The sequence below is a fragment of the Balaenoptera ricei genome, chromosome 4 (genome assembly GCF_028023285.1).
Source record: "Balaenoptera ricei isolate mBalRic1 chromosome 4, mBalRic1.hap2, whole genome shotgun sequence".
Taxonomy (NCBI): Eukaryota; Metazoa; Chordata; class Mammalia; order Artiodactyla; family Balaenopteridae; genus Balaenoptera; species Balaenoptera ricei.
In genome coordinates, this window is record NC_082642.1 from 90,957,860 (window position 1) to 90,980,225 (window position 22,366).

The 22,366-nt window shown below is 48.6% G+C and overlaps 1 protein-coding gene across 4 annotated transcripts in view; it reads left to right on the forward strand.

The window, feature by feature from the left end:
- The first annotated feature begins 746 nt into the window (after positions 1-746).
- Positions 747-22,366, forward strand: part of HEG1 (heart development protein with EGF like domains 1) — an 89,176-nt gene continuing 67,556 nt past the window's right edge. For all 4 annotated transcript variants that reach the window (XM_059920931.1, XM_059920932.1, XM_059920933.1 and 1 more), the window contains exon 1: positions 747-1,014. In XM_059920931.1, the coding sequence (XP_059776914.1) occupies positions 747-1,014 (268 nt within the window). The remainder of the gene's footprint in view (positions 1,015-22,366) is intronic.

A 22,366-nucleotide genomic window follows, 5' to 3' on the forward strand; every position in this document is an offset into this window, starting at 1 on the left:
AGGGGTGGGGGGGTGTCAGATTAGTAAGGGTGGGGAGCAGGGCCCCAGGTTCCACTGCTCTCGCATAGCAAAGCGCTTTGTATGATCTAGTTGGTGCTAATTGTGTTCCCCAGCACCTGCTTTTCACCCATGGACTGTGCATTTAAGGAGTTGGGAAATTCTGGTTCCAGATTCGGAAGACTCAGATTTTCTAAATTTTCTGCACATGGCAGGGCAATACTAATTGGGGGCGGGGGGGGGGGAGGGGGCGGCGTGTGTGTGTGTGTGTGTGTGTGTGTGCAATACTAATTGGGGGCGGGGGGGAGGGGGCGGTGCGTGCGTGTGTGTGTGTGTGTGTGTGTGTGTGTGTGTGTGTGTGCCCGAGGTTGCCGGCTCCTAGGACCTCCCTCCACGGTCTCAGGCCGGCGCTCGCGGGCCCGGCCCCCGCCCCCTTCCTGCCCTCTCCCCGCCCCGGCCCGGCCGCGCTCGGCCGGTGATGTCAACCCGAGGAGGAGCCGCCCGCCCCGCGACCCGCCCGGGCTAATCAGCATGTAGCGGCGCCGGGGCCGCCTCCGCCGCGCCCGCCCGGCCCTCTGCCTCCCTCCTGCGGCTCCCCACAACTTTTGAGGCGGGGACCGCGCTCGCAGCCTCACTTCGCTCACTTCCCCGGCCCCGGGCAGCAGCCGCCGCTCGCTTCCCTCGCACCCGCGCCCGCCCCGCGCCCGCCCCGCGCGCCGGGCATGTGAGCGCGGGCGGGCGCCGCCACCATGGCTTCGCCGCCGCCTCCGCTCCTGCTGCTGCTGCTGCCGCTGCTGCTGCTGCTGCCGCCGGCCGCCCCCGGGACGCGGGGCCAGTCGCCCTCCCCGGGAGGCGCGGGGCCGGCGGGGTCGACCGAGCCCGGCCCCGAGCGCGAGCTGCCGCTGCCCCCGGAGCGCCACGGGCCCGCGCCCCCCGGCCACCGCCAGACGACCCCTGCGCCGGGCGTCGCGACGCGGCCGGGACCCTCGGGCCGGGCACCTGGAGGCAGGAGCGCGGGTGAGTGAGAGCCGGGGACTGGCGCCGCGCGAGCCTCGGGCTGGGGGCGTGGGCGCGCCCGGGGCCGCATCCCCCGCCCTAGGCCCTGGCGCCGCTCGACCCCGGAGGGGGCTCCGCTTCCCCGGGGCGCGCTGGGGCCGGGCGGGAGGGCAGCGAGCCGGGAGAGTGGTTTCCTAGCCGCTTTCGCGGGTGGCTGGACTTGGGGGTGTGACCATCCTGTTCTCCCCCCATCCCTTTGGAAGAAAACTTATCTTCCATGGTGTACCCCGGACCCCATATACACCTACCTTAAAAGAAATAAATTTAAAAAAATCCACACCTTCACAAAGCACTTCTCCCACTTCGGAGGTGATAACGTCCGACGGGTCCATTCCCCAATCCCATTCTTTTCCTATAGATACAGAAATGGGCCTCTTCTGGTACAGAGCCTGACTTTCAAATGTAAATAACTGATTTTTTAAAAAGGGTTCTAGCCCTGAGGAGATTTGTAAAGGACAAAGGATGTAGTTGGAAACCAAACACTCTGCTGGCTCTCTCTAAAGCAGAGAGACTCCAGGAACTGTGTGGAGGTGGGGCTCCAAGGTGAAGCCCTGCAAGGCAGACGCTGCCACAGGGCTGTCCCCGAGCCTTTCCTCCCCTTTCCTTTCCCCGTGAGCTGCAGCTTCATGCACAGCCCCCGCCTGTCCACTCAGAGGGACCTGCCCTCTCTCCTCCGGACCTTTTTATCCAATTCCTTCTTTGGGTCTGCAAGAAATGCTAAGGACCTAAGGACCGAGTGGAATTCCAACCGTAATACCATTGTGACCTTGGGGATGTCACCTCTTTTGATCTCAGTCTGTCCATCTGTGAAATGGAAGCAATGATCCTTGCTCTTCCCAGCCTCCTGGTGATGATGTGACAAAATGAAAGTAAAAATAAGTGGAAAGTGCTTTGAACAAAGCCAGCAATGCGGTGGTGTAAGCCACTGCCTTCCTGTGAGTGACACAAGGCATATGTTCTCGCGGGTTATCCGGAGAAGCCAGGTCGCTTGAAACAGTAGGTATTGTCTTGGAGTTTAGGTGAAGGCTGAGAAGATTTCATCTTTCTAATGGATACTTCATTTAAGTCTCTCATATCACACAAACTTTCTGGGATAGGAATTAGCTTGCTTCATTGCACCTAGGGATGCTTCCTCTAATTAAATAAGAAGAAAGCTTTAAAAAAAAAAACAAAACTCAGATCCTCCAGCAAAAACTCAATTCCACATTCAGTAGTAATCCCGTCATTGCAAATGCCTTGTCCTTGTGAACTTCTCCATCACTGGCACAAGATTGAGACACTGAGGAACTGTAAGGGAAGAGAGAGGAGAAAGAAGCTTCCAGACCTACGAGAGACACAGTCACCATGACTGCAACTCTAGGTGACTTACAGCATCCATCATTTTAAGTTCCACAGGAAGGAATCAAAAACATAAAAGACAATATTTCCTGGCTTTCTCACACTACAAGAGTAACCAAAGAATACTGTGAAGAAATTTGTGTGTCTTCTAAATGGGAAGTGGAGTGCAGGGGATTGAGGCCATCTCAGGAACTAAAAGCAGTTTCTCTGGCTGGAAGTCAGGCTTTCTTAGCTGTAGGACCTGATCTTGTTAGTGGAGGGGTGGGAGCGACGCTGACTTGTGGGGGGCCTGGCTGGATGAGGCTGGTACAGGAGTCTCCCTCCTTCTCTTGTGGCTGAGAATCCCCACACATCATAGAGAGCTAGGTGTTACTGGGAGAGGGACAGTGGAGGCAGCTGGCTTAGGGACTCAGCAGGTAAGAGCTGGGGCTGATCTCCCTTGCTGGTCACAGACACCCCTCCGCCCCGACCGCCATATGTGAGCCACACTTCCTCACAGGTGTGGCAGGTAACTGCTAATCTTGGCTTTTGCAACCTTCCCGGTTGCAAAGATTCATTTGGGGAGGTGAGAGCAATGGAGGTTTCAGGTGCGTGAGGCTCTGGAGGAAAGCACTTGAGAGTCCCAGAGAGCAGGTAGGCAGGAGCTGGGGTTGTCCAAAACTTCTCTTACCTAAGAGGATCTCCCCTGGGACCACCACCCCCTCCCCTGCACTGTGCACAGAGACCACCCAAGGAGTGTCTGCACTTCACCTGAGCTGAGACGAGATCTCAGGTAGGATGTTAGGAAGGTGAGATGAGAAAAGAGGAAATTGATTACCTATTGAAAACTTCTAGAAGCTACTAACATGGCTTAGGATTCAGGCAGGACCTGTGCTGCTGTTCTGGTGGCCCACATAACATCACTTAGAGGGAAAAAGAAACAATGAACAAGAAAGTCAGCATCAAGTGATTTCAGTGAGTCCAAGTTTCCTAATAACCTCTGAGATTTTCTCTGGACCCTTTTTGATCGGCCACCATGTATCACAAGGTACAATCAGTTATTTCCCAAGGCGGCCAAGTCTCAACACTGCAGGGGCTTCCAGAAGCCCTCTGGTCCACACAGCGTCCCATGTGGTTATCTGCCCTCTCAGCACCCCTGACAGATGGCCACCCAGGCTCTGCACCAATCTTTTAATGTTTGGGGAGGTGCTTGCTGCTGGTTATGACCGTGAGTCTTACAAATAAGGTGCTTCGTTTGATCGTTGGGGAAACTGCCTGTAGCCCCTTGTGTTGCGGAGATACTGGCGGTCAGTGCTTGGTCCCCATGGCCTGGGCTTCCAAATATGATGTCAACAGCAGGGACCAGAGAATGTCCTTTTCTTCCCTGGGGCCATTTCTAGCCCCTTAAGCTCTTGGCAGAGTTCAAGGTTCTCACTGTTGAGTAACCGTGCTTGTGTTCTGTGTGTGGGTTGTTTGCCTGCCTTAGACCTTAAGTCCCTGGATGGCAGAACTGCCCCCCTTTGTTTGGCCTTTGTTAAGCTTTTGCACCCACCTGTCACCCGCGGGCTGTTAAGCTAAACTTGTTGCTGGTGTTTCAGCCAGTGGAGGTAGAGAGGATGCCAAGTCCTCGAGGTTTCCTTTTTCTTGCTGTTTTTGTTTTTGTTTAACAACTCAGGGTTTCTGAGCCACAGTGCTGAGTGCTTAAGTTGATATGCTTTGACTTTTGTACTTCTCAGTCCGTGCTTTCACTGTGAGATCCACAGATGAGCGGGGGTGGGGAGGAGGAGGCCCAAGTCATAATGAAAATCAGTGCAGAAGGAAAGCACTTTCCCACCCAAAGGGGAAATGACGCTAAGGAGCTGAGCAGCCAGACCGAGGAATAATAATCTGAGAAAAATGCAGCTCCCTAGAGGAAAGGAAGCGCTGTGAGCCCAGCCCCTTCTGGGCTGTTACATAGCTGTCCCCTGAATTGCTGTAACTTTGTGGGCCAACTTGTCATTTAGCTTTAGCTGAGGGGGAACCCTTACACAGTGCAGTGAAGACCTGGGCCGGGCAGGAGGCAGCCCCCTGGCACGAGAGGGAGCTTTCCTCCGGGCATGTCCTGGCCGAGGCTGGCGGCGGTGGTGGTGGGGATTTCTGAGAAGCCCTCTTGCTTTGATGGAGGGTGCCCCAAATAGAAGGAGGGATGTGGGGAAAGGGACTCACCCTGGCCCGTGTGTGTTTAAAAGCCAGGTCCTTTTAACTTCATGCTTGCAAATGCTGAACAGCTATTTCCTGCCCGAGAGCCGAATGGTGTGGGTAGGGTGAGAACGAAAGGTGTTTGCTGCCCAGCCAGCCAGTTACTGCACCCCTAGTCCTGGACAGCTGGGGAAGGAGCCTCTGCCCTCCCAGTGATCCCCTCTGCCTTCCAGCAGCCCTGCCCAGCTGGCTGAAAACGGTGTTCTCAGAATTGGCCTGTTGTCTCAGAGCTGCTCAGAAAGAAAGCAAAGCACAGATGGCAGTTGAAGTTTCTGAGCCCTTAGTGCCTCCTTCAGTGGCTGCCCTCTGTCCCCACCCCCTTTTGTGTGAACGGGAGGTTTCAGCTGCAATAAACGTGCCCCCCTTCAAGAATCCTAAGGAAGGAAGCAACAAGGAAGGAGATCAGTTTTGCGCCCTCTTTGGCTTCTAGCCTTTGAGCACCTGTGTGGTTGGAACTTATTCCTCGTCCCATTTAACCCTCAGAACAACCCTGTGAGGGATATTACTGACCTTTTACAGTCGTGGAAACTGAAGCCTGGTGATGTTAGATCAGACAGTAAATGGAGAAGGAGGAATTTAAATCGATTTGACCAAATCCGTTTGCTCTTTCCACAATATCATGCAGCCTCGGTTTTCTCATGGGTTAAATGGGGTGAGAGTTGCCTAGATCTCTAAGATCCTCTCCAGTGCATCGTTCTTCTTCCTCTCTTCCTCAGATCCTTGCTCTTGCCCTTTTTTCGAGAGTAAGGACTAGGATTGGAATGAGAGACAGAACGAGGAGATGGCAGCAGTAGTGGGGACAACCTGCAGAGTAGAGATCTAATAGAAGATGGGACTGCAAGTCTTTCTACATGTGTAAGATGGTATTTTATTTGGAGATTGTGAATTATGCCCTGTTTCTATGCCAATCCATAAGGTTATTGATGCCAGAGGTAGCTACATTCATTAGCAACCAAACTGAAATGAATTGGTGATGTTCTCAGTGGGCTCTCCTGGGAACAGGGCTGGTATTCTGAGGAAGTGTTATGAGTACTTCTTCAGTAGGAGGAGACGTCAAATGGTACCCTATTCAGAGGCTGTAAAATTGTTTTCTTTTTAACTTCTATGCCCTCTTCTACCCACTCATCGTGCATCTCGAGTAGATAGAAACGCAGATGTTTCTGTCCTGTCTTCTCTCTCTTCTTTTGTTGGAGTGTGGTACATGGCTCCGTCTGCATCACGTTTGACTGATCTGTAAATCAGACAATCTGTACAGAGCTCTTTCTCTGTGAGAGGAGCTGTGCCAGGCGATAGGGAGGGTGAGGTGCAAGCCTGCCGTGCCCCCGGCGAACATGCAGTCTTGTTGGAGCATGAGATCCAGATGTCTAAAAAGTGAAATGATGATGCACGAGTGATTCATCGGTGAAGAAGTGTCACGAGATCATACTGACCCAAGGAATGGCGTGGCTGGAGATGGGCTGCAGCACGCAGAGATGGAGAGACGGATGGGGCCGGCAGCCCCGGGAGACATGCTGGGGAGAAGGAGAGAGTTGTTTGGATGTGGATAGACAGAGAGGCGGGTATTGACATCAGCAAAATCCCAAATACTGAAACGCTCAGGATATTTTAAATGCAGGTTAACAGCCAGGAAGGTGGGGGGAGAGGACTTGGGGAGACTAGTTAGGCTCCAGCATAATGGGAGTCGTTAGACGAGACTAGAAAGGAGGATTGGGTCAGATTGGGAAGGCATCCGTGTTTGTCTCATCCGCGTTGAGGAGCCCCTGAGGGCTCGTGAGAAAGGAGCAGTATCGTTTTCTTGTTCGGTGTTCAGTGTGCTTGGTGCTGGAGCCTCATGGATGAGTCACGTACAGATCTGCCCTTACTACAGCCCAGCAGTAATTTCAGAGATATCAGACTGCTGGTGGGCAGTATATCGACACCCTGGGAGGAAAAGGGTGAAAACAGAGCAGGACGAGAACGTAGGGGAGCGGAAATTGAAAGGGAGCGATGCAGGGGCCCAGGCAGGAGGACCCGGTGACCGCCTGCCTGCAGGGACGATGGGGCGCGGTGGATGGAGAGGAGCTGGTTTGCGTCAGGTGAGGTGCCTTCGCCGTAAAGACTGCAGCCTGTCCCGGTGAAGCCAGTTGAGAATGCAGAACCGAACTCGGGCGAGGTCAGGGCTGATTCAGCCTGGAGGGTGAGCCCCAGCAGCGGGGAACGTCACGGGAGAAGAGGCAGCCAGCTCTGACCGGGTGGAGAACATCCAGCATAGATGGTGAGGAAGAAGCAGTGCCAGGCAGGGGGTCAGGCCGGCCTGAGGGTGCCGTGAGGGCCTGGCAGCTCGGGGGCTGGCCGTGGGTGCGCAGCTGATTAGAGTTAGTGCACAGTGTGTGCATGAAAGGCAGCGGTCTTAGGGGCAGGACAGGAACAAAGATGCAGCGTAGAGAGTGGACTTGAGGACACGGGGAGGGGGAAGGGGAAGCTGGGACGAAGTGAGAGAGGGGCATGGACATATATACACTACCAAATGTAAAATAGATAGCTAGTGGGAAGCAGCTACATAGCACAGGGAGATCAGCTCGGTGCTTTGTGACCACCTAGAGGGGTGGGATAGGGAGGGTGGGAGGGAGGGAGACGCAAGAGGGAGGAGATATGGGGATATATGTATACATATAGCTGATTCACTTTGTTATACAGCAGAAACTAACACAACAGTGTAAAGCAATTATACTCCAATAAAGATGTTAAAAAAAAAGGCGATGGTTTGTGAAGGAACGTCTAAGCTAAGGTGTATCTGCTGGGTCTTGTCTCAGCTGGGTACTGTCCCAGTTGAAAGGAAAGGGGGATGGGGAGAATGAGGCTGAGGGCAGGCCCCTGGCTTTCATTCTGAGAATTCGGGGGAGCCTTTAGGAGAGCAGGAAGGAGCCTGTTTACCGTGTGGGAGACGGCAGATGTTGGTCTCCCTGGGCAAAGTTTAACAGTGACATGAAAGAGGAAGAAAGTCAGAGACCTAGAACCCTTGATTCCCACCCCCAAACCCATTGTTGACTCCCAGATCCTCCCATGTCAGGAGTTGGCAACACCATCCACCTAGTTACTTAAAGGAGAAGCCTAAAAGCCACCCTCCATGCTTTTTGTCCTCACCCTCTACATCTTTGTGTGTGTGTGTGTGTGTATGTGTGGTTACTCCAGTTGCTTCTGTTTCCAGAATATATCCCGAATCTGCCCTCTTCATCTCCGCTGCTCTCTTCTGTTCTCCTTGCATCCACTCATGGTCTCCCTCTACTTCATGCTCACAGGAGCCAGAGTGATCTTCTTAAAATGTAATTCAGGTCACCTCACTCTTGGGCTGAACACCCTCCGACGGCTGTGCCGTTGTGCTGAGATAAAATCACACGAGGTCCGCAGGTCTGACCCTGTTAGCTCTCTGGCCTCTTCTCACTCCACTCCCCCGTCCTAACCCACCAGACTGTTGTTTCTACATGCCCAGCTCCTTGCTGTCCTGGAGACGAGGCACAGGGTGTCCCTGGGCTGTAGTGGAACCAGCCTTGCCGGCAGAGGGAGCAGCTAGTGCAAATGCCCCAAGGCTGGAACGAGCTTGCAGGTTTCAGGATGGAGAGAAGGAAGGCCACGGTGACTGGGTCATGTGGGACCAGGAGAAGGCGGTGAGGAGGGCAGACTGTCTTCTAGGCCCCAGGAGGGGCGTTAAGCAGAGGAGTGATATGGAGAATAGACTGCGGGAAGCCAGGGCTAGTTGAGGGCCTGACACGTGGTGAGTACTCATGGATTTGTGGAGTCAATGATTGCTTCAGATGTGAGAGTGGGAGGTGGCAAGAGGGACGCACGCTTGCAGTACTGTCTCTGTGACAGAGCTGTCCTCACGTTCCTGGATCAGCAAAACACAGGGTCGGCAAGCCAACACCTCCCCCCTGCTTTACCCCGCCCCCCCCCCCCCCCCCCCCGTGCAGTGGGACAGTGGACTGGACAGTCTTCTCCAGGGGAGGGAGAGGGCAGAGGTGCTGCTGGTGGAGCAGAGAGGCCTGCATCCTTGCTGTGGGGTGGGGTGCGGTCGGGGTCGTGGCTGGGGAGCTGCTGTGGTGGGATCTCTGGAGACAAGGGTTTGGACGCACGTTTCGGGAGTGTTCGCCTTTTGCTTATTGTGTTGCCGCTTCCCTTGTTGGCCCAGGAGCTGTCAGAGGGTGAGGATGCTTCCCTCTCATCAGGCAGGGGCCCCTCCTCCCTGACGTTTGTTTCCCCTGCCAGAGCAGGGACCCTCAGGCCAGAGATGCCTGGCTTGCCATCCGTCAACAGTGAGGCCATGAGGTGACATTTTTAACTTAGGCTCAGGATAAAGTGCTAGCATTCAGTACTTCCAAGCTGCATGCTTGTCTTTCCTTTTTAAATGTTTTTTTTTTCCTCATTATAAGAGTTAATATATGTTTATCATACAACATTTGGAAGTTATAGAGAAGTAAAAGCAACAAATAAATTATCACCTATATTCCAACTACTAGAAGTGTATTAAAATATTAGCAATTGTTATTATTTCTCATTTACATGGAATATAAAGTTATCTAACTATATCTATCTATCCATTTATCTATCTACATATCAATCCATGTGTATAGCCGTATGAATATCCAGAATAGATATTATTCCACTATATGGTAACTTTTTTCTAGCTATTTCTTTATTGGATGTGTAGACTGTTTTCAGTTTTTCATTGTCATAAATAATGCTGTGACTACATATCTTTGTGCAAAGATTTTTGCATTTATATCTGATTATTTGCTGCATGTTAATTCCTGGATGTGGACAATTTTAAGATCCTTGGCAGTACTACCAAATGGCCCCTTTGAATTGTACCAAATTATACTTTCACCAGCAAGTTGAGGAGAAGATGTTTCTGTGGGTGACTGACTGTGCAGGGCATCTGACAAGCAGGACGTTTGGTGGACGCTGCTGAGGGAAGTGGGTCCCTCCAGAGCAGGCTGGCAAGCTGTCCACCACGCTGTGTCCAGGGAGCCTGCATCTGGGAAGGGAGGTAGCCTAGCACAGTGCCTTGGCTAAGTGACCAGGCGGAAGGGAAATACAGTATTTTAGAAGGAACTAGAATACAGAATTGGGGATGGGGCAAGAGAATGCCACAGGGACTTTGCATCTTTCTAAATTAGAGTCATTTCATTGGCAATAATTGATCCCTTAAATTGTGGAGTACTGGGCAAAATTCGTGTTTTGGTTGGGGTCTATAAGAGCACTTTGAGAATTCTCTTTACGTTCAGAAAATCCTACATCCTCAGGATTAGAAAGGACCTTAGAAGATCCATCTTTATTCATTAAATGATAGGCTTATGTCCAAAATAAGGAGGGAAAAGAAGACTCTCCATTTCGTTTTAGGGCTCTCACTCTTTTGCCTCATCTACCCTGGCTGATTTCCAGCCAGAGTCAGTAATTTCACTTTGTGCTCAGAAACTTCTGGTCTCTTTGTTCAGGGTGCGATGCAAGATGTGAGGTCCCCTTAGATTGGGAGATTATCTGACAAATCCAGATGCATCCAGCGAATGATGTGATGGCTGCAGCTCATAGACATAGGTATTCCTGGAAAGGTTCTAGAAACCGGTGAAGCAGTTTCACAACCATCACAGTGACAGAGCTGTAGTTGGGGGTAGAAATGGTGCTCCAGCAACTGGAGTGGCTAGAGGTGAAAACTGGTCCAAAAGGTCCGGGGTCAAGTTTTGGCTCTGCCACTTAGTCACCATGTGACTTTGGGCATATCACTTCCCCCCGGGTCTCCATTTCTTTATGAAATGATGGTCCATCCCATGCTAAAAGCTCCCTTTCTGAGAGGGCCCATCTTTATCCTGTGAACACCTCTCGACTTCCCTGATGCTGGTATAAAATGTGAGGAGGTTCAACACCAGGCTCCTTAGCTTGAGGTCCGGGAGCTTTCAGAGCCTGTGTGAGGGACAGGGAAGGGCCGCACGGTGGCTCTGAATGTGCACTTGTGAGCCCACTAGACCTGCAGCTCCTTGGAAGGAAGCAGTAGATTTTACCCCTCTTTGTGCCCTAGCGCCCAGCACAGGCCCTGTCCAGCCTGCGGCCACCACTGCCCGGGTCCTACTGCAGAAGCACCTGCACCGCCATGTGGTCGAGGGCTCCTGGTATAAGATCTCTTAAGGAGCCGGCAAGGCCACAGAGGCTGTTCAAAATACACACATTGTTTTTGAGCTATATTTTGGTTTGGGGGACGTGAACTTCATGCCATGTGAGTGTGTGAGGAAAGCTGGCAGGTCAGATGGTGTAGGAAGCGGGCAAGGCTCTGTGTTCTCAGTTCCTGGAGTTGTTGGGAGTGCTGGAGGGGAGGCTCTCAACTCACTGGAGACCCTGAATAACAGCAGACCCCGCCTCCCTGGGCTGGGAGGGAGCTGGGCTGCTGGAGGCAAGGAGATGGATTTGATGAGTTTGACAAGTTTCTGCTCCATGTCTTTGATAAGTTGGGAGACGAAGACCGGGGAGGAAGATGGGTGACGAGAAGAGGGCAGAGGCCAAGGTCAAGCTCTCCAGCTGGCCCTGCGCCATCCTGGGCCTCTGAACTGAGGCGGTCGTGTTGGAGGAAGGAGTCGCAAGGATACGGAAGAGGGACAACCGGTTGTAATCTGGTGGGATTTTTGTTCTTTGGGAAAGGTCGTGACTAGTGATTACCATATGTTAGGCTAGTATTGAAAACCACTCCATTTTCCTTCCCCGGGTGGTAGGAGGAGATGGAAGCAGCTTCAACGTGGGGATGAGTGTCACTCCTGTAGCCTCTGGGGCCACCAGGACGTTCGTTGATGCCATGGGTGAGACTTTCTGGGATCATCTTGCGCCGGGTGTGGATGAGAGCCCTCCTGGCTTTGCAGTCACAGACCTGGGGAGGTCCTGGCTGGGGGTCAGATAGCCTCAGTCCAAACCCTAACAGTGCCACTGGCCAGCTGTGGGACCCTGGTAGGTTATTCAGCCTCTTTGCGCCTTCAGGTTCTCATCTGTCAAATGGGCTATTAATAGGCCCCTGCTCAGGGAATATAGTGTCGTAATCCCCTGTGGAGCAGATTGCGAGGTGCCTGGGCAGGAGAGCTCTATAAATACTGGCCACAATGACTCTCCTGAAACCAGTGTCTATTAATACTGACGATTGTATTGGTGACAACGCACCCTTCACTTCCAGGCTCATTGGCCAGGAGACAAGTTCTGAATGCAAAGGGCTCAAGGCCACCTTCCAAGGACCTCTGTTACCTAGTCTGCTCTTACCCTGGACCCCTGCCAACTTCACCTGTGGTCTTCTAGAACTCTGTCTCTCTCCTTAGCTTCAGAGAAAAGAGCAAGATTTGAAGTCAGAAAAACTCAGTGCCACAGCCCTTGCCTATAATCATCTGAGGAGACCCAGTTAACACACGTGAAGCAATTAGGATTCAACAAAAACAATATGAGGTATATGTGACTCCAAAAAAATAAGCCTTTGAAAATCAGTCATAGTTGGACCTCTATGGCCAATGAGTGTTCTCCTCCAGGTCAGAACCTTTGGAGGTTATTGACACGCCTCCAAAGTGTTTGAAGGAGTTGGGAGCTACCTTTAGAACCAGTGTGTGGGGCACAAGCGACTCACTGCTGAACTTTTGCAGTTAAACCTCCTCCTGGATCCAAAATGGGTTCACTCATTTTGATTGCCTTCATCAGTCACTAGATTGGGCTTTGAATTTGTGTCTGTGTCCAAAATAATCTAAACGCCTTATCAAAGGATGAAAAAATTGTCGTTATCCAGGAAACTCAAGAGAATAATATTCTGCAGGCTCTATTGAAAATTAGAGATTCTTAGAAAACAGCTCGAGCAATGACAGCATTGTTGGAATAAGTGTGGTCTTGATGGGACCTCCTTGAAGGGGATCAGACTCACTGGGTAGGTGAATTCTTGTGGTTTGCTAGGAATTATTTATAGTATAGTTGTGCCTTGTGGTAATGGAATGCCGCTGGCAGAGCTGGGAAGACAGATGCCAGTGGTGGCTCAAGGGCTCTGATGGGGTCAGAGGACTTCTGCTCTTAACCCCTTTGCTTTCTAGATATGTGGCACTGGGCAGTTGCCTAACATCTCTGGGTCTTCCTTTCCTTATGTTAAAAATGAAGATGATAATGTCTATTCTGCTTCCTTAACAAGGCTTTTGAGGAGAAGCAGATATAATTATGACTGTGAAAACATGTTTAAATGTAGACATAGCAAGTAATGAGTTATAATACAATGAACTGACTGTGACCTTGGGCAAGCAGTTTCATCTCTGAGCCAACTTCCATATCTGTAAAATGGAGAGGATAATACCAGTTGTGTCCACCTCACAGTGTTGTTGTAGGGGTGACATGAATCAATCCACATGGACGAGCTTTGTAAACATGCATGTGCTGTGTATGGGTTAGTCATGAATGCTTCCCTGGAACACATCGGGCAGTGTCATTACTCTAAGTGAGGTGGGGCTCTATGGAGAAGGTAGATGCAGGAGGTGAGAAGAAAGTGGGAGAACATTCTAGGAAATCTCAGTGGCCTTTTTCAAGCCTCCTTCTCTTTGTCCTCTCAGCTGGCACTGGCTAAATAGCTCCTTCCCATCTCTGCCGCTCCCACCAAATGGGATGTTCCTCACAGCTCTGCCCTTGGCCTTGTCCCTCCAACTCAGTGAAGTGAACATTTATTGAGCATCTCCTGTGAGCCACAGTCTCTCATAAGGGACACAGAAATGGGATCATATAAGTTATAATTGTATAACAAGGTAAAACAGTGGTGTTGAGTGAGAGAGTTGTCTCTGGGAAGGCTTCCTGGAGGTGGTGGCCTCTGAGCTGGGTGTGAGAAATGAGTCACATTTTGCCAGAAGGCCAAGGGGAAGGAAGCAGGGCTTCCTCTAGGTAGGAGGACTGCAGGAAGGAAGGCATGGAGGGAAGACAGCAGGGCTTCACCTATTTTCTCTGAGGGGGAGATCCTCCTCTTTCTTCTCTGCAGAAACCCAGTTCCAAGCCTTCAGCCACCAGTCAGACGTTGACACATTCGTTTATCCTGCTTCACTTTCAACAGCACGGATAGCAGTTATAAACGCAGACATGTCGCCCTTTCCTCCCCTAGACCCGACCACCCTTTGCCTGATAATGGTCCTGTTATTCTCTCCATTGCACATTCAAAACCTCCATCATCTTTGTCTCATTGCCTTTTCTCACTCACAGGTAATAAGTGTGGACTCTTCCCTCCCTTCTTTCCTCCCATCCTCACTTCCTCCCTTTCTTCCTTCCACCTCCTAAATCCCATCACTTGTTAATCAGATGGAATTAAGTACACGTAATTCCATTTGGACAGTGGGCGACCTAGGCTGTCAAGGTGTGTTACCCCATTAGGGTTGTGAAGCCGCAGTGTGGACCCTGGAGTCCCTTGGAGGTCATCCTGGAAGCACACCAGGAGGTCCTCCTCAGCCCTTCCCTGCTTTCTCTTTCAGAAGCTGTCTTTGTTTTGCTCCTTCCTTTCCTATCCTTCATTCTTTATTTCTGTCTTTTTAAATTGGTCTTTGGAGTCAGACAGACCTGGGTTGATACCAAGTGCTACTATTTGCTGTGCAACCTTGGCCAATTTACTTATCTCACTATACCTCAGTGTCCTTATCAGAAAATAGGGATAATAATGGTGCCTACCTCCCAGGATTGCCAAGAGGATTAACTGGGACAGTCCCTGTGAAATGCTGAGCGCGTGCCTGCAGGGAGCAAGTGCTCCCCTCATTTGGGCTGCCATAATAATAGCCAATCATGACCCTACTCTGGTGGGCATCTTTGTAAAAAACCTTTATTTCTCCCTCCCTCTGTAAATTTCTCCCTTTTGTTTTATTTCTCTTTCCAGCCCCCTTCCTGTCTTCCTTTCTTCTCCCTCTATTTTATCTTTTCTCTTCACTGTCTATGGCATACAACTGATTTTTTAAATATTGGTTATGATTGAATCGAGTGTCATGTTTCCCAATCTTAATTTTAAAAGTGTCATGTTTCCCAATCTTAATTTTAAAAGGCTATCAGTAAACCTTTAATGTATCTTCTGAAATAGATTTTACTTAAACCCCTGCGGGCTCCTGGCGTTGCCACGCTGAGCCCCCCACCCCCCCCCCCCGACCCCCATCCCCCATCCCTTGAGAGGCAGTGACCTTGGCGACCACCTTCCTCCCCTTCCCCAGTCCAGGCCTCAACATCGGTCCAATGTGTACATTTTCTAATGCTGTAAACTCTCCAGACAAATGATGCTTCTCTGGTTTCCTTAAAGTCCTGGGCCACTTCTCACAAGTCAGTGGAGTAAATGGACCCCAGAACGTGTAAAGGCACCGGTGTCTGGCTCAGTTCGCCCGCCGCCCCGGTAGCGGCGCTTCCTGCCCCCTTCCCACGCCTCTCCCCCTTCCTCCTCGGAACCAGGATGTTTTCCTTGCCTCTTTATTGTTTCACTAACCTGGCAGGCCTCCTTTGGTGGAGCCCTGCCACCAGGCTTCCTCTTTGGGTGTGAGCGAATGTCAGGGTGACCTCGCGGGAGGCAGGGAGGCTAGCTCCCCGGGCTCCCCCCCAACCCCAACCTTCGCCTCTGGCGCCGCTTGCTTCGGCCTCTTTCTCAAAACTGCCTCTCTGCTAAGGAGCCTCTTCTTCAGCCCCTCCATGGGTGTTTATTTTTCAGAGGGTAAGAGGGGCAAAGAAAACCGAGGCACAAGGTACAGGCCCCCCAGAGAAAGCCTTTTTGTTTACTTATTTAATTGAATGGGAATCTTCTGACCTTTGACCCTAGGGCTGTTTCTCAAGGTCTTTTTTTCCCCTTAAACCTATAGAATTATTTTTAAAGCAAGGAGCATGAGGTCACACCAAGGTCCTTCATCTTTCATTCCTGCCTGGATAGGCAGCCTCTTTCCTTAGTGCCCCTGAGGCCGCCTCAGGGCTGATTCCCTTTCTGGAAGCCTGACCCCAGACCCAGGGGCTCCAGGTCAGCCAACTCTGGGTCACGGCTCAGCCTTTGTCCTGGAGGATGGTCATCTGGACAAAAGCTGACTCTCTCACGGGGAGGGGAGGATAATGTGCCTTGTAAACTTCATGCTTTTCACTACGAGGGGCTGTTCCAGGGGAATCTTTTTAAAAATCACATCATCGGAGTTTAAGTCCAAACACTTCTCAATGTGTATGTTTTTTCTTGGGGCCGCTCCTCTCAGGGTAAGAACAAGGAAGGAAACGAAACTCCCCGAGAGCCCTGGACAGTCCAGATCGAGAGCTGAGTCTTTTGTTCACACAAACTCATTTGGCTCCTAAATGTCCTCCACCCAGAATCATTACATCCGCAGCAGCGTTTCAAAACACTGCCCAGAGTGGCCGAGCTGAGTAGGCGGCTGCCTTTCTGGTGAGATTGCAGCCACCCTCCCCCCAAGCGCCCAAGGTTCCTGCCTGCCCCAAAATATCCTGCCGCTGGCCATCTGGCCTGAAATCCCCCTCATTTGGAGGATTCCTGGGGTGCAGACAGTGAGGCCGTGAGGGCTCTGCTATAGAAGGCCGGGGATGTTTGGAGGAGGGGGCGGCAGCTGGGGGAGGGAGGATGGGATTCTGGTCTTAGCGCTGCGCCTTCCCGACTCCCCGGGCGCCCCCTCTGCCTTGCTGGGCCACTTCCTTCACTCCAGCAGCATCATAGGGATTTATTTCCATGGTTCAGCTCTCTTGGAAGCAGGAAGCTCCTTGGAGCAGATTCCACCATGTCTTGTGTGTGGTTGATGCTCAGTAAATGTATTTTTTATTGCGGTAAAATATATGTAACGTAACATTTACCATTTTTACTACTTTAAGTGTACAGTTCACTGGCATTGATTACATTCACAATGTTATACAAGCATCACCACCACCCATTTCCAGAACTTTTTCATTTTCCAAATAGAAACTCATTAAGTAATAATTCCCCATTCCTCCCTCCCTCCGGCCCCTGCTAACCTCTATTCTACTTTCTGTCTCTATGACTTTACCTATTCTAGGTACCTCAGATAAGTGGAATTATGTAATATTTTTCCTTTTGCGTTTGGCTCACTTCACTTACCATAATGTTTTCAAGGTTCACCCATGTTGTAACATGTGTCGGAATTTCCTTCCCTTGTAAGGCTGAATAATATTCCATTGTATGCATATACCACATTTTGTTTATCCATCTACCCGTTGACGGGCACTTGGGTTGCTTCCACCTTTTGGCTATTGTGAATAATGCTGCTATGAACATGGGTATACAAGTATCTGATTCCCTGCTGTCAGTTCTTTTGTATATATGCCTAGCAGTGGAATTGCCGGAACATCTGGTAATTTTATGTCTCAGTTTTTGAGGAACCACCAAAATGTTTTCCACAGTAAGTGCATCATTTTATATTCCCACCAGCAAAGCACTAAGGTTCCAATTTCTCCACATCCTTGCTAACACTACTTATTTTTCATTTTTTTGATAATAGCTATCCTAATGAGTGTGAAAGTGAACATTTAAAAAAAATTATAAATGCCACTCACTGACCACATTGTGGATTTGGAACTGTTACTACCCCTTTGGGCCCCAGTCCTGTCATGTGAGGGTCAGAGTAGTTGGTTGCTGGGGTCCCTAAGGACAGAGGTTGCCTCTGGAGAGGGATGGGGGCACCACAGACCACCCAGCCGATTTCCCAACTCTGCCCAGAATGAATGATGCAAAGCCCTGTGGGTGCTAGCTAGCGAAGCAGGCCACACACACCATACGTTAGCTTGGGAAGAGCTGGCTGAGCTTCTCTCTTGGTCCATACTGGTGTCCATGTGGGTGTGTTAATTAGGAAGGGCACTGGAATGAAAGAGCTGGCCTCTAGTCTCTGCTCTGCCACTTATTTTCTGGGTTATTCTGGGCAAGTGACCTCAGTACTGAGCCTCACTCAGTTTTTTCTTCTATAAAATGGGGCAAGGCTTTTCACATCTACTTAAGATCAGCAGTGGAGGAGATTAACCAAGATGGCGGAGTAGAAGGACGTGCTGTCACTCCCTCTTGCGAGAGCACCAGAATCACAACTGGCTGCTGGACAATCATTGACAGGAAGACCCTGGACTTCACCAAGGAGGATACCCCACGTCCAAGGACAGAGGAGAAGCCACAGTGAGACGGTAGGAGGGGCGCAATCAGAGTAAAATCAAACCCCATAACTGCTGGGTGGGTGACTCACAGACTGGCGAACACTTATACCACAGAAGTCCACCCACTGGAGTAAAGGTTCTGAGCCCCACGTCAGGCTTCCCAACCTGGGGGTCAGGCAACGGGAGGAGGAATTCCTAGAGAATCAGACTTTGAAGGCTAGTGGGAATTGGATTGCAGGACTTTGACGGGACTGGGGGAAACAGAGATCCCACTCTTGGAGGGCACACACAAAGTAATGTGTGCATCAGGACCCAGGGGAAGGAGCAGTGAGCCTGGGGGAGACTGAACCAGACCTACCTGCTGGTGTTGGGGGGTCTCCTGCAGAGGCGAGTGGTGGCTCTGTTTCACCGTGGGGATAAGGACACTGGCGGCAGAGGTTCTGGGGGGTTCTCCTTGGCGTGAGCCCTCCCAGAGTCTGCCATTAACCCCACCAAAGAGCACGGGTAGGCTCCAGTGTTGGGTTGCCTCAGGCAAAACAGCCAACAGGGAGGGAACCCAGCCCCACCCATCAACAGTCAAGTGGATTAAGGTTTTACTGAGCTCTGACCGCCACAGCAACAGGGAGGGAACCCAGCCCCACCCATCAACAGTCAAGTGGATTAAGGTTTTACTGAGCTCTGACCGCCACAGCAACAGTCAGCTCTACCCACCACCAGAGCCTCCCATCAAGCCTCTTAGATAGCCTCAACCACCAGAGGGCAGACAACAGAAGCAAGAAAAACTATAATCCTGCAGCCTGTGGACCAAAAACCACAGTTACAGAAAGATAGAGAAGATGAAAAGGCAGAGGGCTATGTCCCAGATGAAGGAACAAGATAAAACCCCAGAAAAACAACTAAATGAAGTGGAGATAGGCAACCTTCCAGAAAAAGAATTCAGAATAATGATAGTGAAGATGATCCAGGACCTCGGAATAAGAATGGAGGCAAAGATTGAGAAGATGCAAGAAATGATTAACAAAGACCTAGAAGAATTAAAGAACAAACAAACAGAGATGACCAATACAATAACTGAAATGAAAACTACACTAGAAGGAATCAATAGCAGAATAACTGAGGCAGAAGAACGGATAAGTGACCTGGAAGACAGAATGATGGAATTCACTGCTGCAGAACAGAATAAAGAAAAAAGAATGAAAAGAAATGAAGACAGCCTAAGAGACCTCTGGGACAACATTAAACGCAACAACATTCGCATTATAGGGGTCCCAGAAGGAGAAGAGAGAGAGAAAGGACCAGAGAAAATATTTGAAGAGATTATAGTCGAAAACTTCCCTAACATGGGAAAGGAAATAGCCACCCAGGTCCAGGAAGCGCAGAGAGTCCCATACAGGATAAACCCAAGGAGAAACACGCCGAGACACATAGTAATCAAAGTGGCAAAAATTAAAGACAAAGAAAAATTATTGAAAGCAGCAAGGGAAAAACGACAAATAACATACAAGGGAACTCCCATAAGGTTAACAGCTGATTTCTCAGCAGAAACTCTGCAAGCCAGAAGGGAGTGGCAGGATATACTTAAAGTGATGAAAGGGAAGAACCTACAACCAAGATTACTCTACCCGGCAAGGATCTCATTTAGATTTGATGGAGAAATCAAAAGCTTTACAGACAAGCAAAAGCTAAGAGAATTCAGCACCACCAAACCAGCTCTACAACAAATGCTAAAGGAACTTCTCTAAGTGGGAAACACAAGAGAAGAAAAGGACCTACAAAAACAAACCCAAAACAATTAAGAAAATGGTCATAGGAACATACATATCGATTATTACCTTAAACGTGAATGGATTAAATGCCCCAACCAAAAGACATAGACTGGCTGAATGGATACAAAAACAAGACCCATATATATGCTGTCTACAAGAGACCCACTTTAGACCTAGGGACACATACAGACTGAAAGTGAGGGGATGGAAAAAGATATTCCATGCAAATGGAAATCAAAAGAAAGCTGGAGTAGCTATACTCATATCAGATAAAATAGACTTTAAAATAAAGAATGTTACAAGAGACAAGGAAGGACACTACATAATGATCCAGGGATCAATCCAAGAAGAAGATATAACAATTATAAATATATATGCACCCAACATAGGAGCACCTCAATACATAAGGCAACTGCTAACAGCTATAAAAGAGGAAATCGACAGTAACACAATAATAGTGGGGGACTTTAACACCTCACTTACACCAATGGACAGATCATCCAAAATGAAAATAAATAAGGAAACAGAAGCTTTAAATGACACAATAGACCAGATAGATTTAATTGATATATATCGGACATTCCATCCAAAAACAGCAGATTACACGTTCTTCTCAAGTGCGCACGGAACATTCTCCAAGATAGATCACATCTTGGGTCACAAATCAAGCCTCAGTAAATTTAAGAAAATTGAAATCATATCAAGCATCTTTTCTGACCACAATGCTATGAGATTAGAAATGAATTACAGGGAAAAAAACGTAAAAAGGACAAACACATGGAGGCTAAACAATACGTTACTAAATAACCAAGAGATCACTGAAGAAATCAAAGAGGAAATCAAAAAATACCTAGAGACAAATGACAATGAAAACACAACGACCCAAAACCTATGGGATGCAGCAAAAGCAGTTCTAAGAGGGAAGTTTATAGCTATACAAGCCTACCTAAAGAAACAAGAAAAAGCTCAAGTAAACAATCTAACCTTACACTTAAAGAAACTAGAGAAAGAAGAACAAACAAAACCCAAAGTTAGCAGAAGGAAAGAAATCATAAAGATCAGAGCAGAAATAAATGAAATAGAAACAAAGAAAACAATAGCAAAGATCAATAAAACTAAAAGTTGGTTCTTTGAGAAGATAAACAAAATTGATAAGCCATTAGCCAGACTCATCAAGAAAAAGAGGGAGAGGACTCAAATCAATAAAATCAGAAATGAAAAAGGAGAAGTTACAACAGACACTGCAGAAATACAAAGCATCCTAAGAGACTACTACAAGCAACTTTATGCCAATAAAATGGACAACCTGGAAGAAATGGACAAATTCTTAGAAAGGTATAACCTTCCAAGACTGAACCAGGAAGAAATAGAAAATATGAACAGACCAATCACAAGTAATGAAATTGAAACTGTGATTAAAAATCTTCCAACAAACAAAAGTCCAGGACCAGACGGCTTCACAGGTGAATTCTATCAAACATTTAGAGAAGAGCTAACACCCATCCTTCTCAAACTCTTCCAAAAAATTGCAGAGGAAGGAACACTCCCAAACTCATTCTATGAGGCCACCATCACCCTGATACCAAAACCAGACAAAGACACTACAAAAAAAGAAAATTACAGACCAATATCACTGATGAATATAGATGCAAAAATCCTCAACAAAATACTAGCAAAGAGAATCCAACAACACATTAAAAGGATCATACACCACGATCAAGTGGGATTTATCCCAGGGATGCAAGGATTCTTCAATATACGCAAATCAATCAATGTGATACACCATATTAACAAATTGAAGAATAAAAACCATATGATCATCTCAATAGATGCAGAAAAAGCTTTTGACAAAATTCAACACCCATTTCTGATAAAAACTCTCCAGAAAGTGGGCATAGAGGGAACCTACCTCAACATAATAAAGGCCATATATGACAAACCCACGGCAAACATCATTCTCAATGGTGAAAAACTGAAAGCATTTCCTCTAAGATCAGGAACGAGACAAGGATGTCCACTCTCACCACTATTATTCAACATAGTTTTGGAAGTCCTAGCCACGGCAATCAGAGAAGAAAAAGAAATAAAAGGAATACAAATTGGAAAAGAAGAAGTAAAACTGTCACTGTTTGCGGATGACATGATACTATACATAGAGAATCCTAAAACTGCCACCAGAAAACTGCTAGAGCTAATTAATGAATATGGTAAAGTTGCAGGATACAAAATTAATGCACAGAAATCTCTTGCATTCCTATACACTAATGATGAAAAATCTGAAAGAGAAATTATGGAAACACTCCCATTTACCATTGCAACAAAAAGAATAAAATACCTAGGAATAAACCTACCTAGGGAGACAAAAGACCTGTATGCAGAAAACTATAAGACACTGATGAAAGAAATTAAAGATGATACCAACAGATGGAGAGATATACCATGTTCTTGGATTGGAAGAATCAACATTGTGAAAATGAGTATACTACCCAAAGCAATCTACAGATTCAATGCAATCCCTATCAAATTACCAATGGCATTTTTTACTGAGCTAGAACAAATCATCTTAAAATTTGTATGGAGACACAAAAGACCCCGAATAGGCAAAGCAGTCTTGAGGCAAAAAAATGGAGCTGGAGGGATCAGACTCCCTGACTTCAGACTATACTACAAAGCTACAGTAATCAAGACAATATGGTACTGGCACAAAAACAGAAACATAGATCAATGGAACAAGATAGAAAGCCCAGACATTAACCCACGCACCTATGGTCAACTAATCTATGACAAAGGAGGCAAAGATATACAATGGAGAAAAGACAGTCTCTTCAATAAGTGGTGCTGGGAAAACTGGACAGCTACATGTAAAAGAATGAAATTAG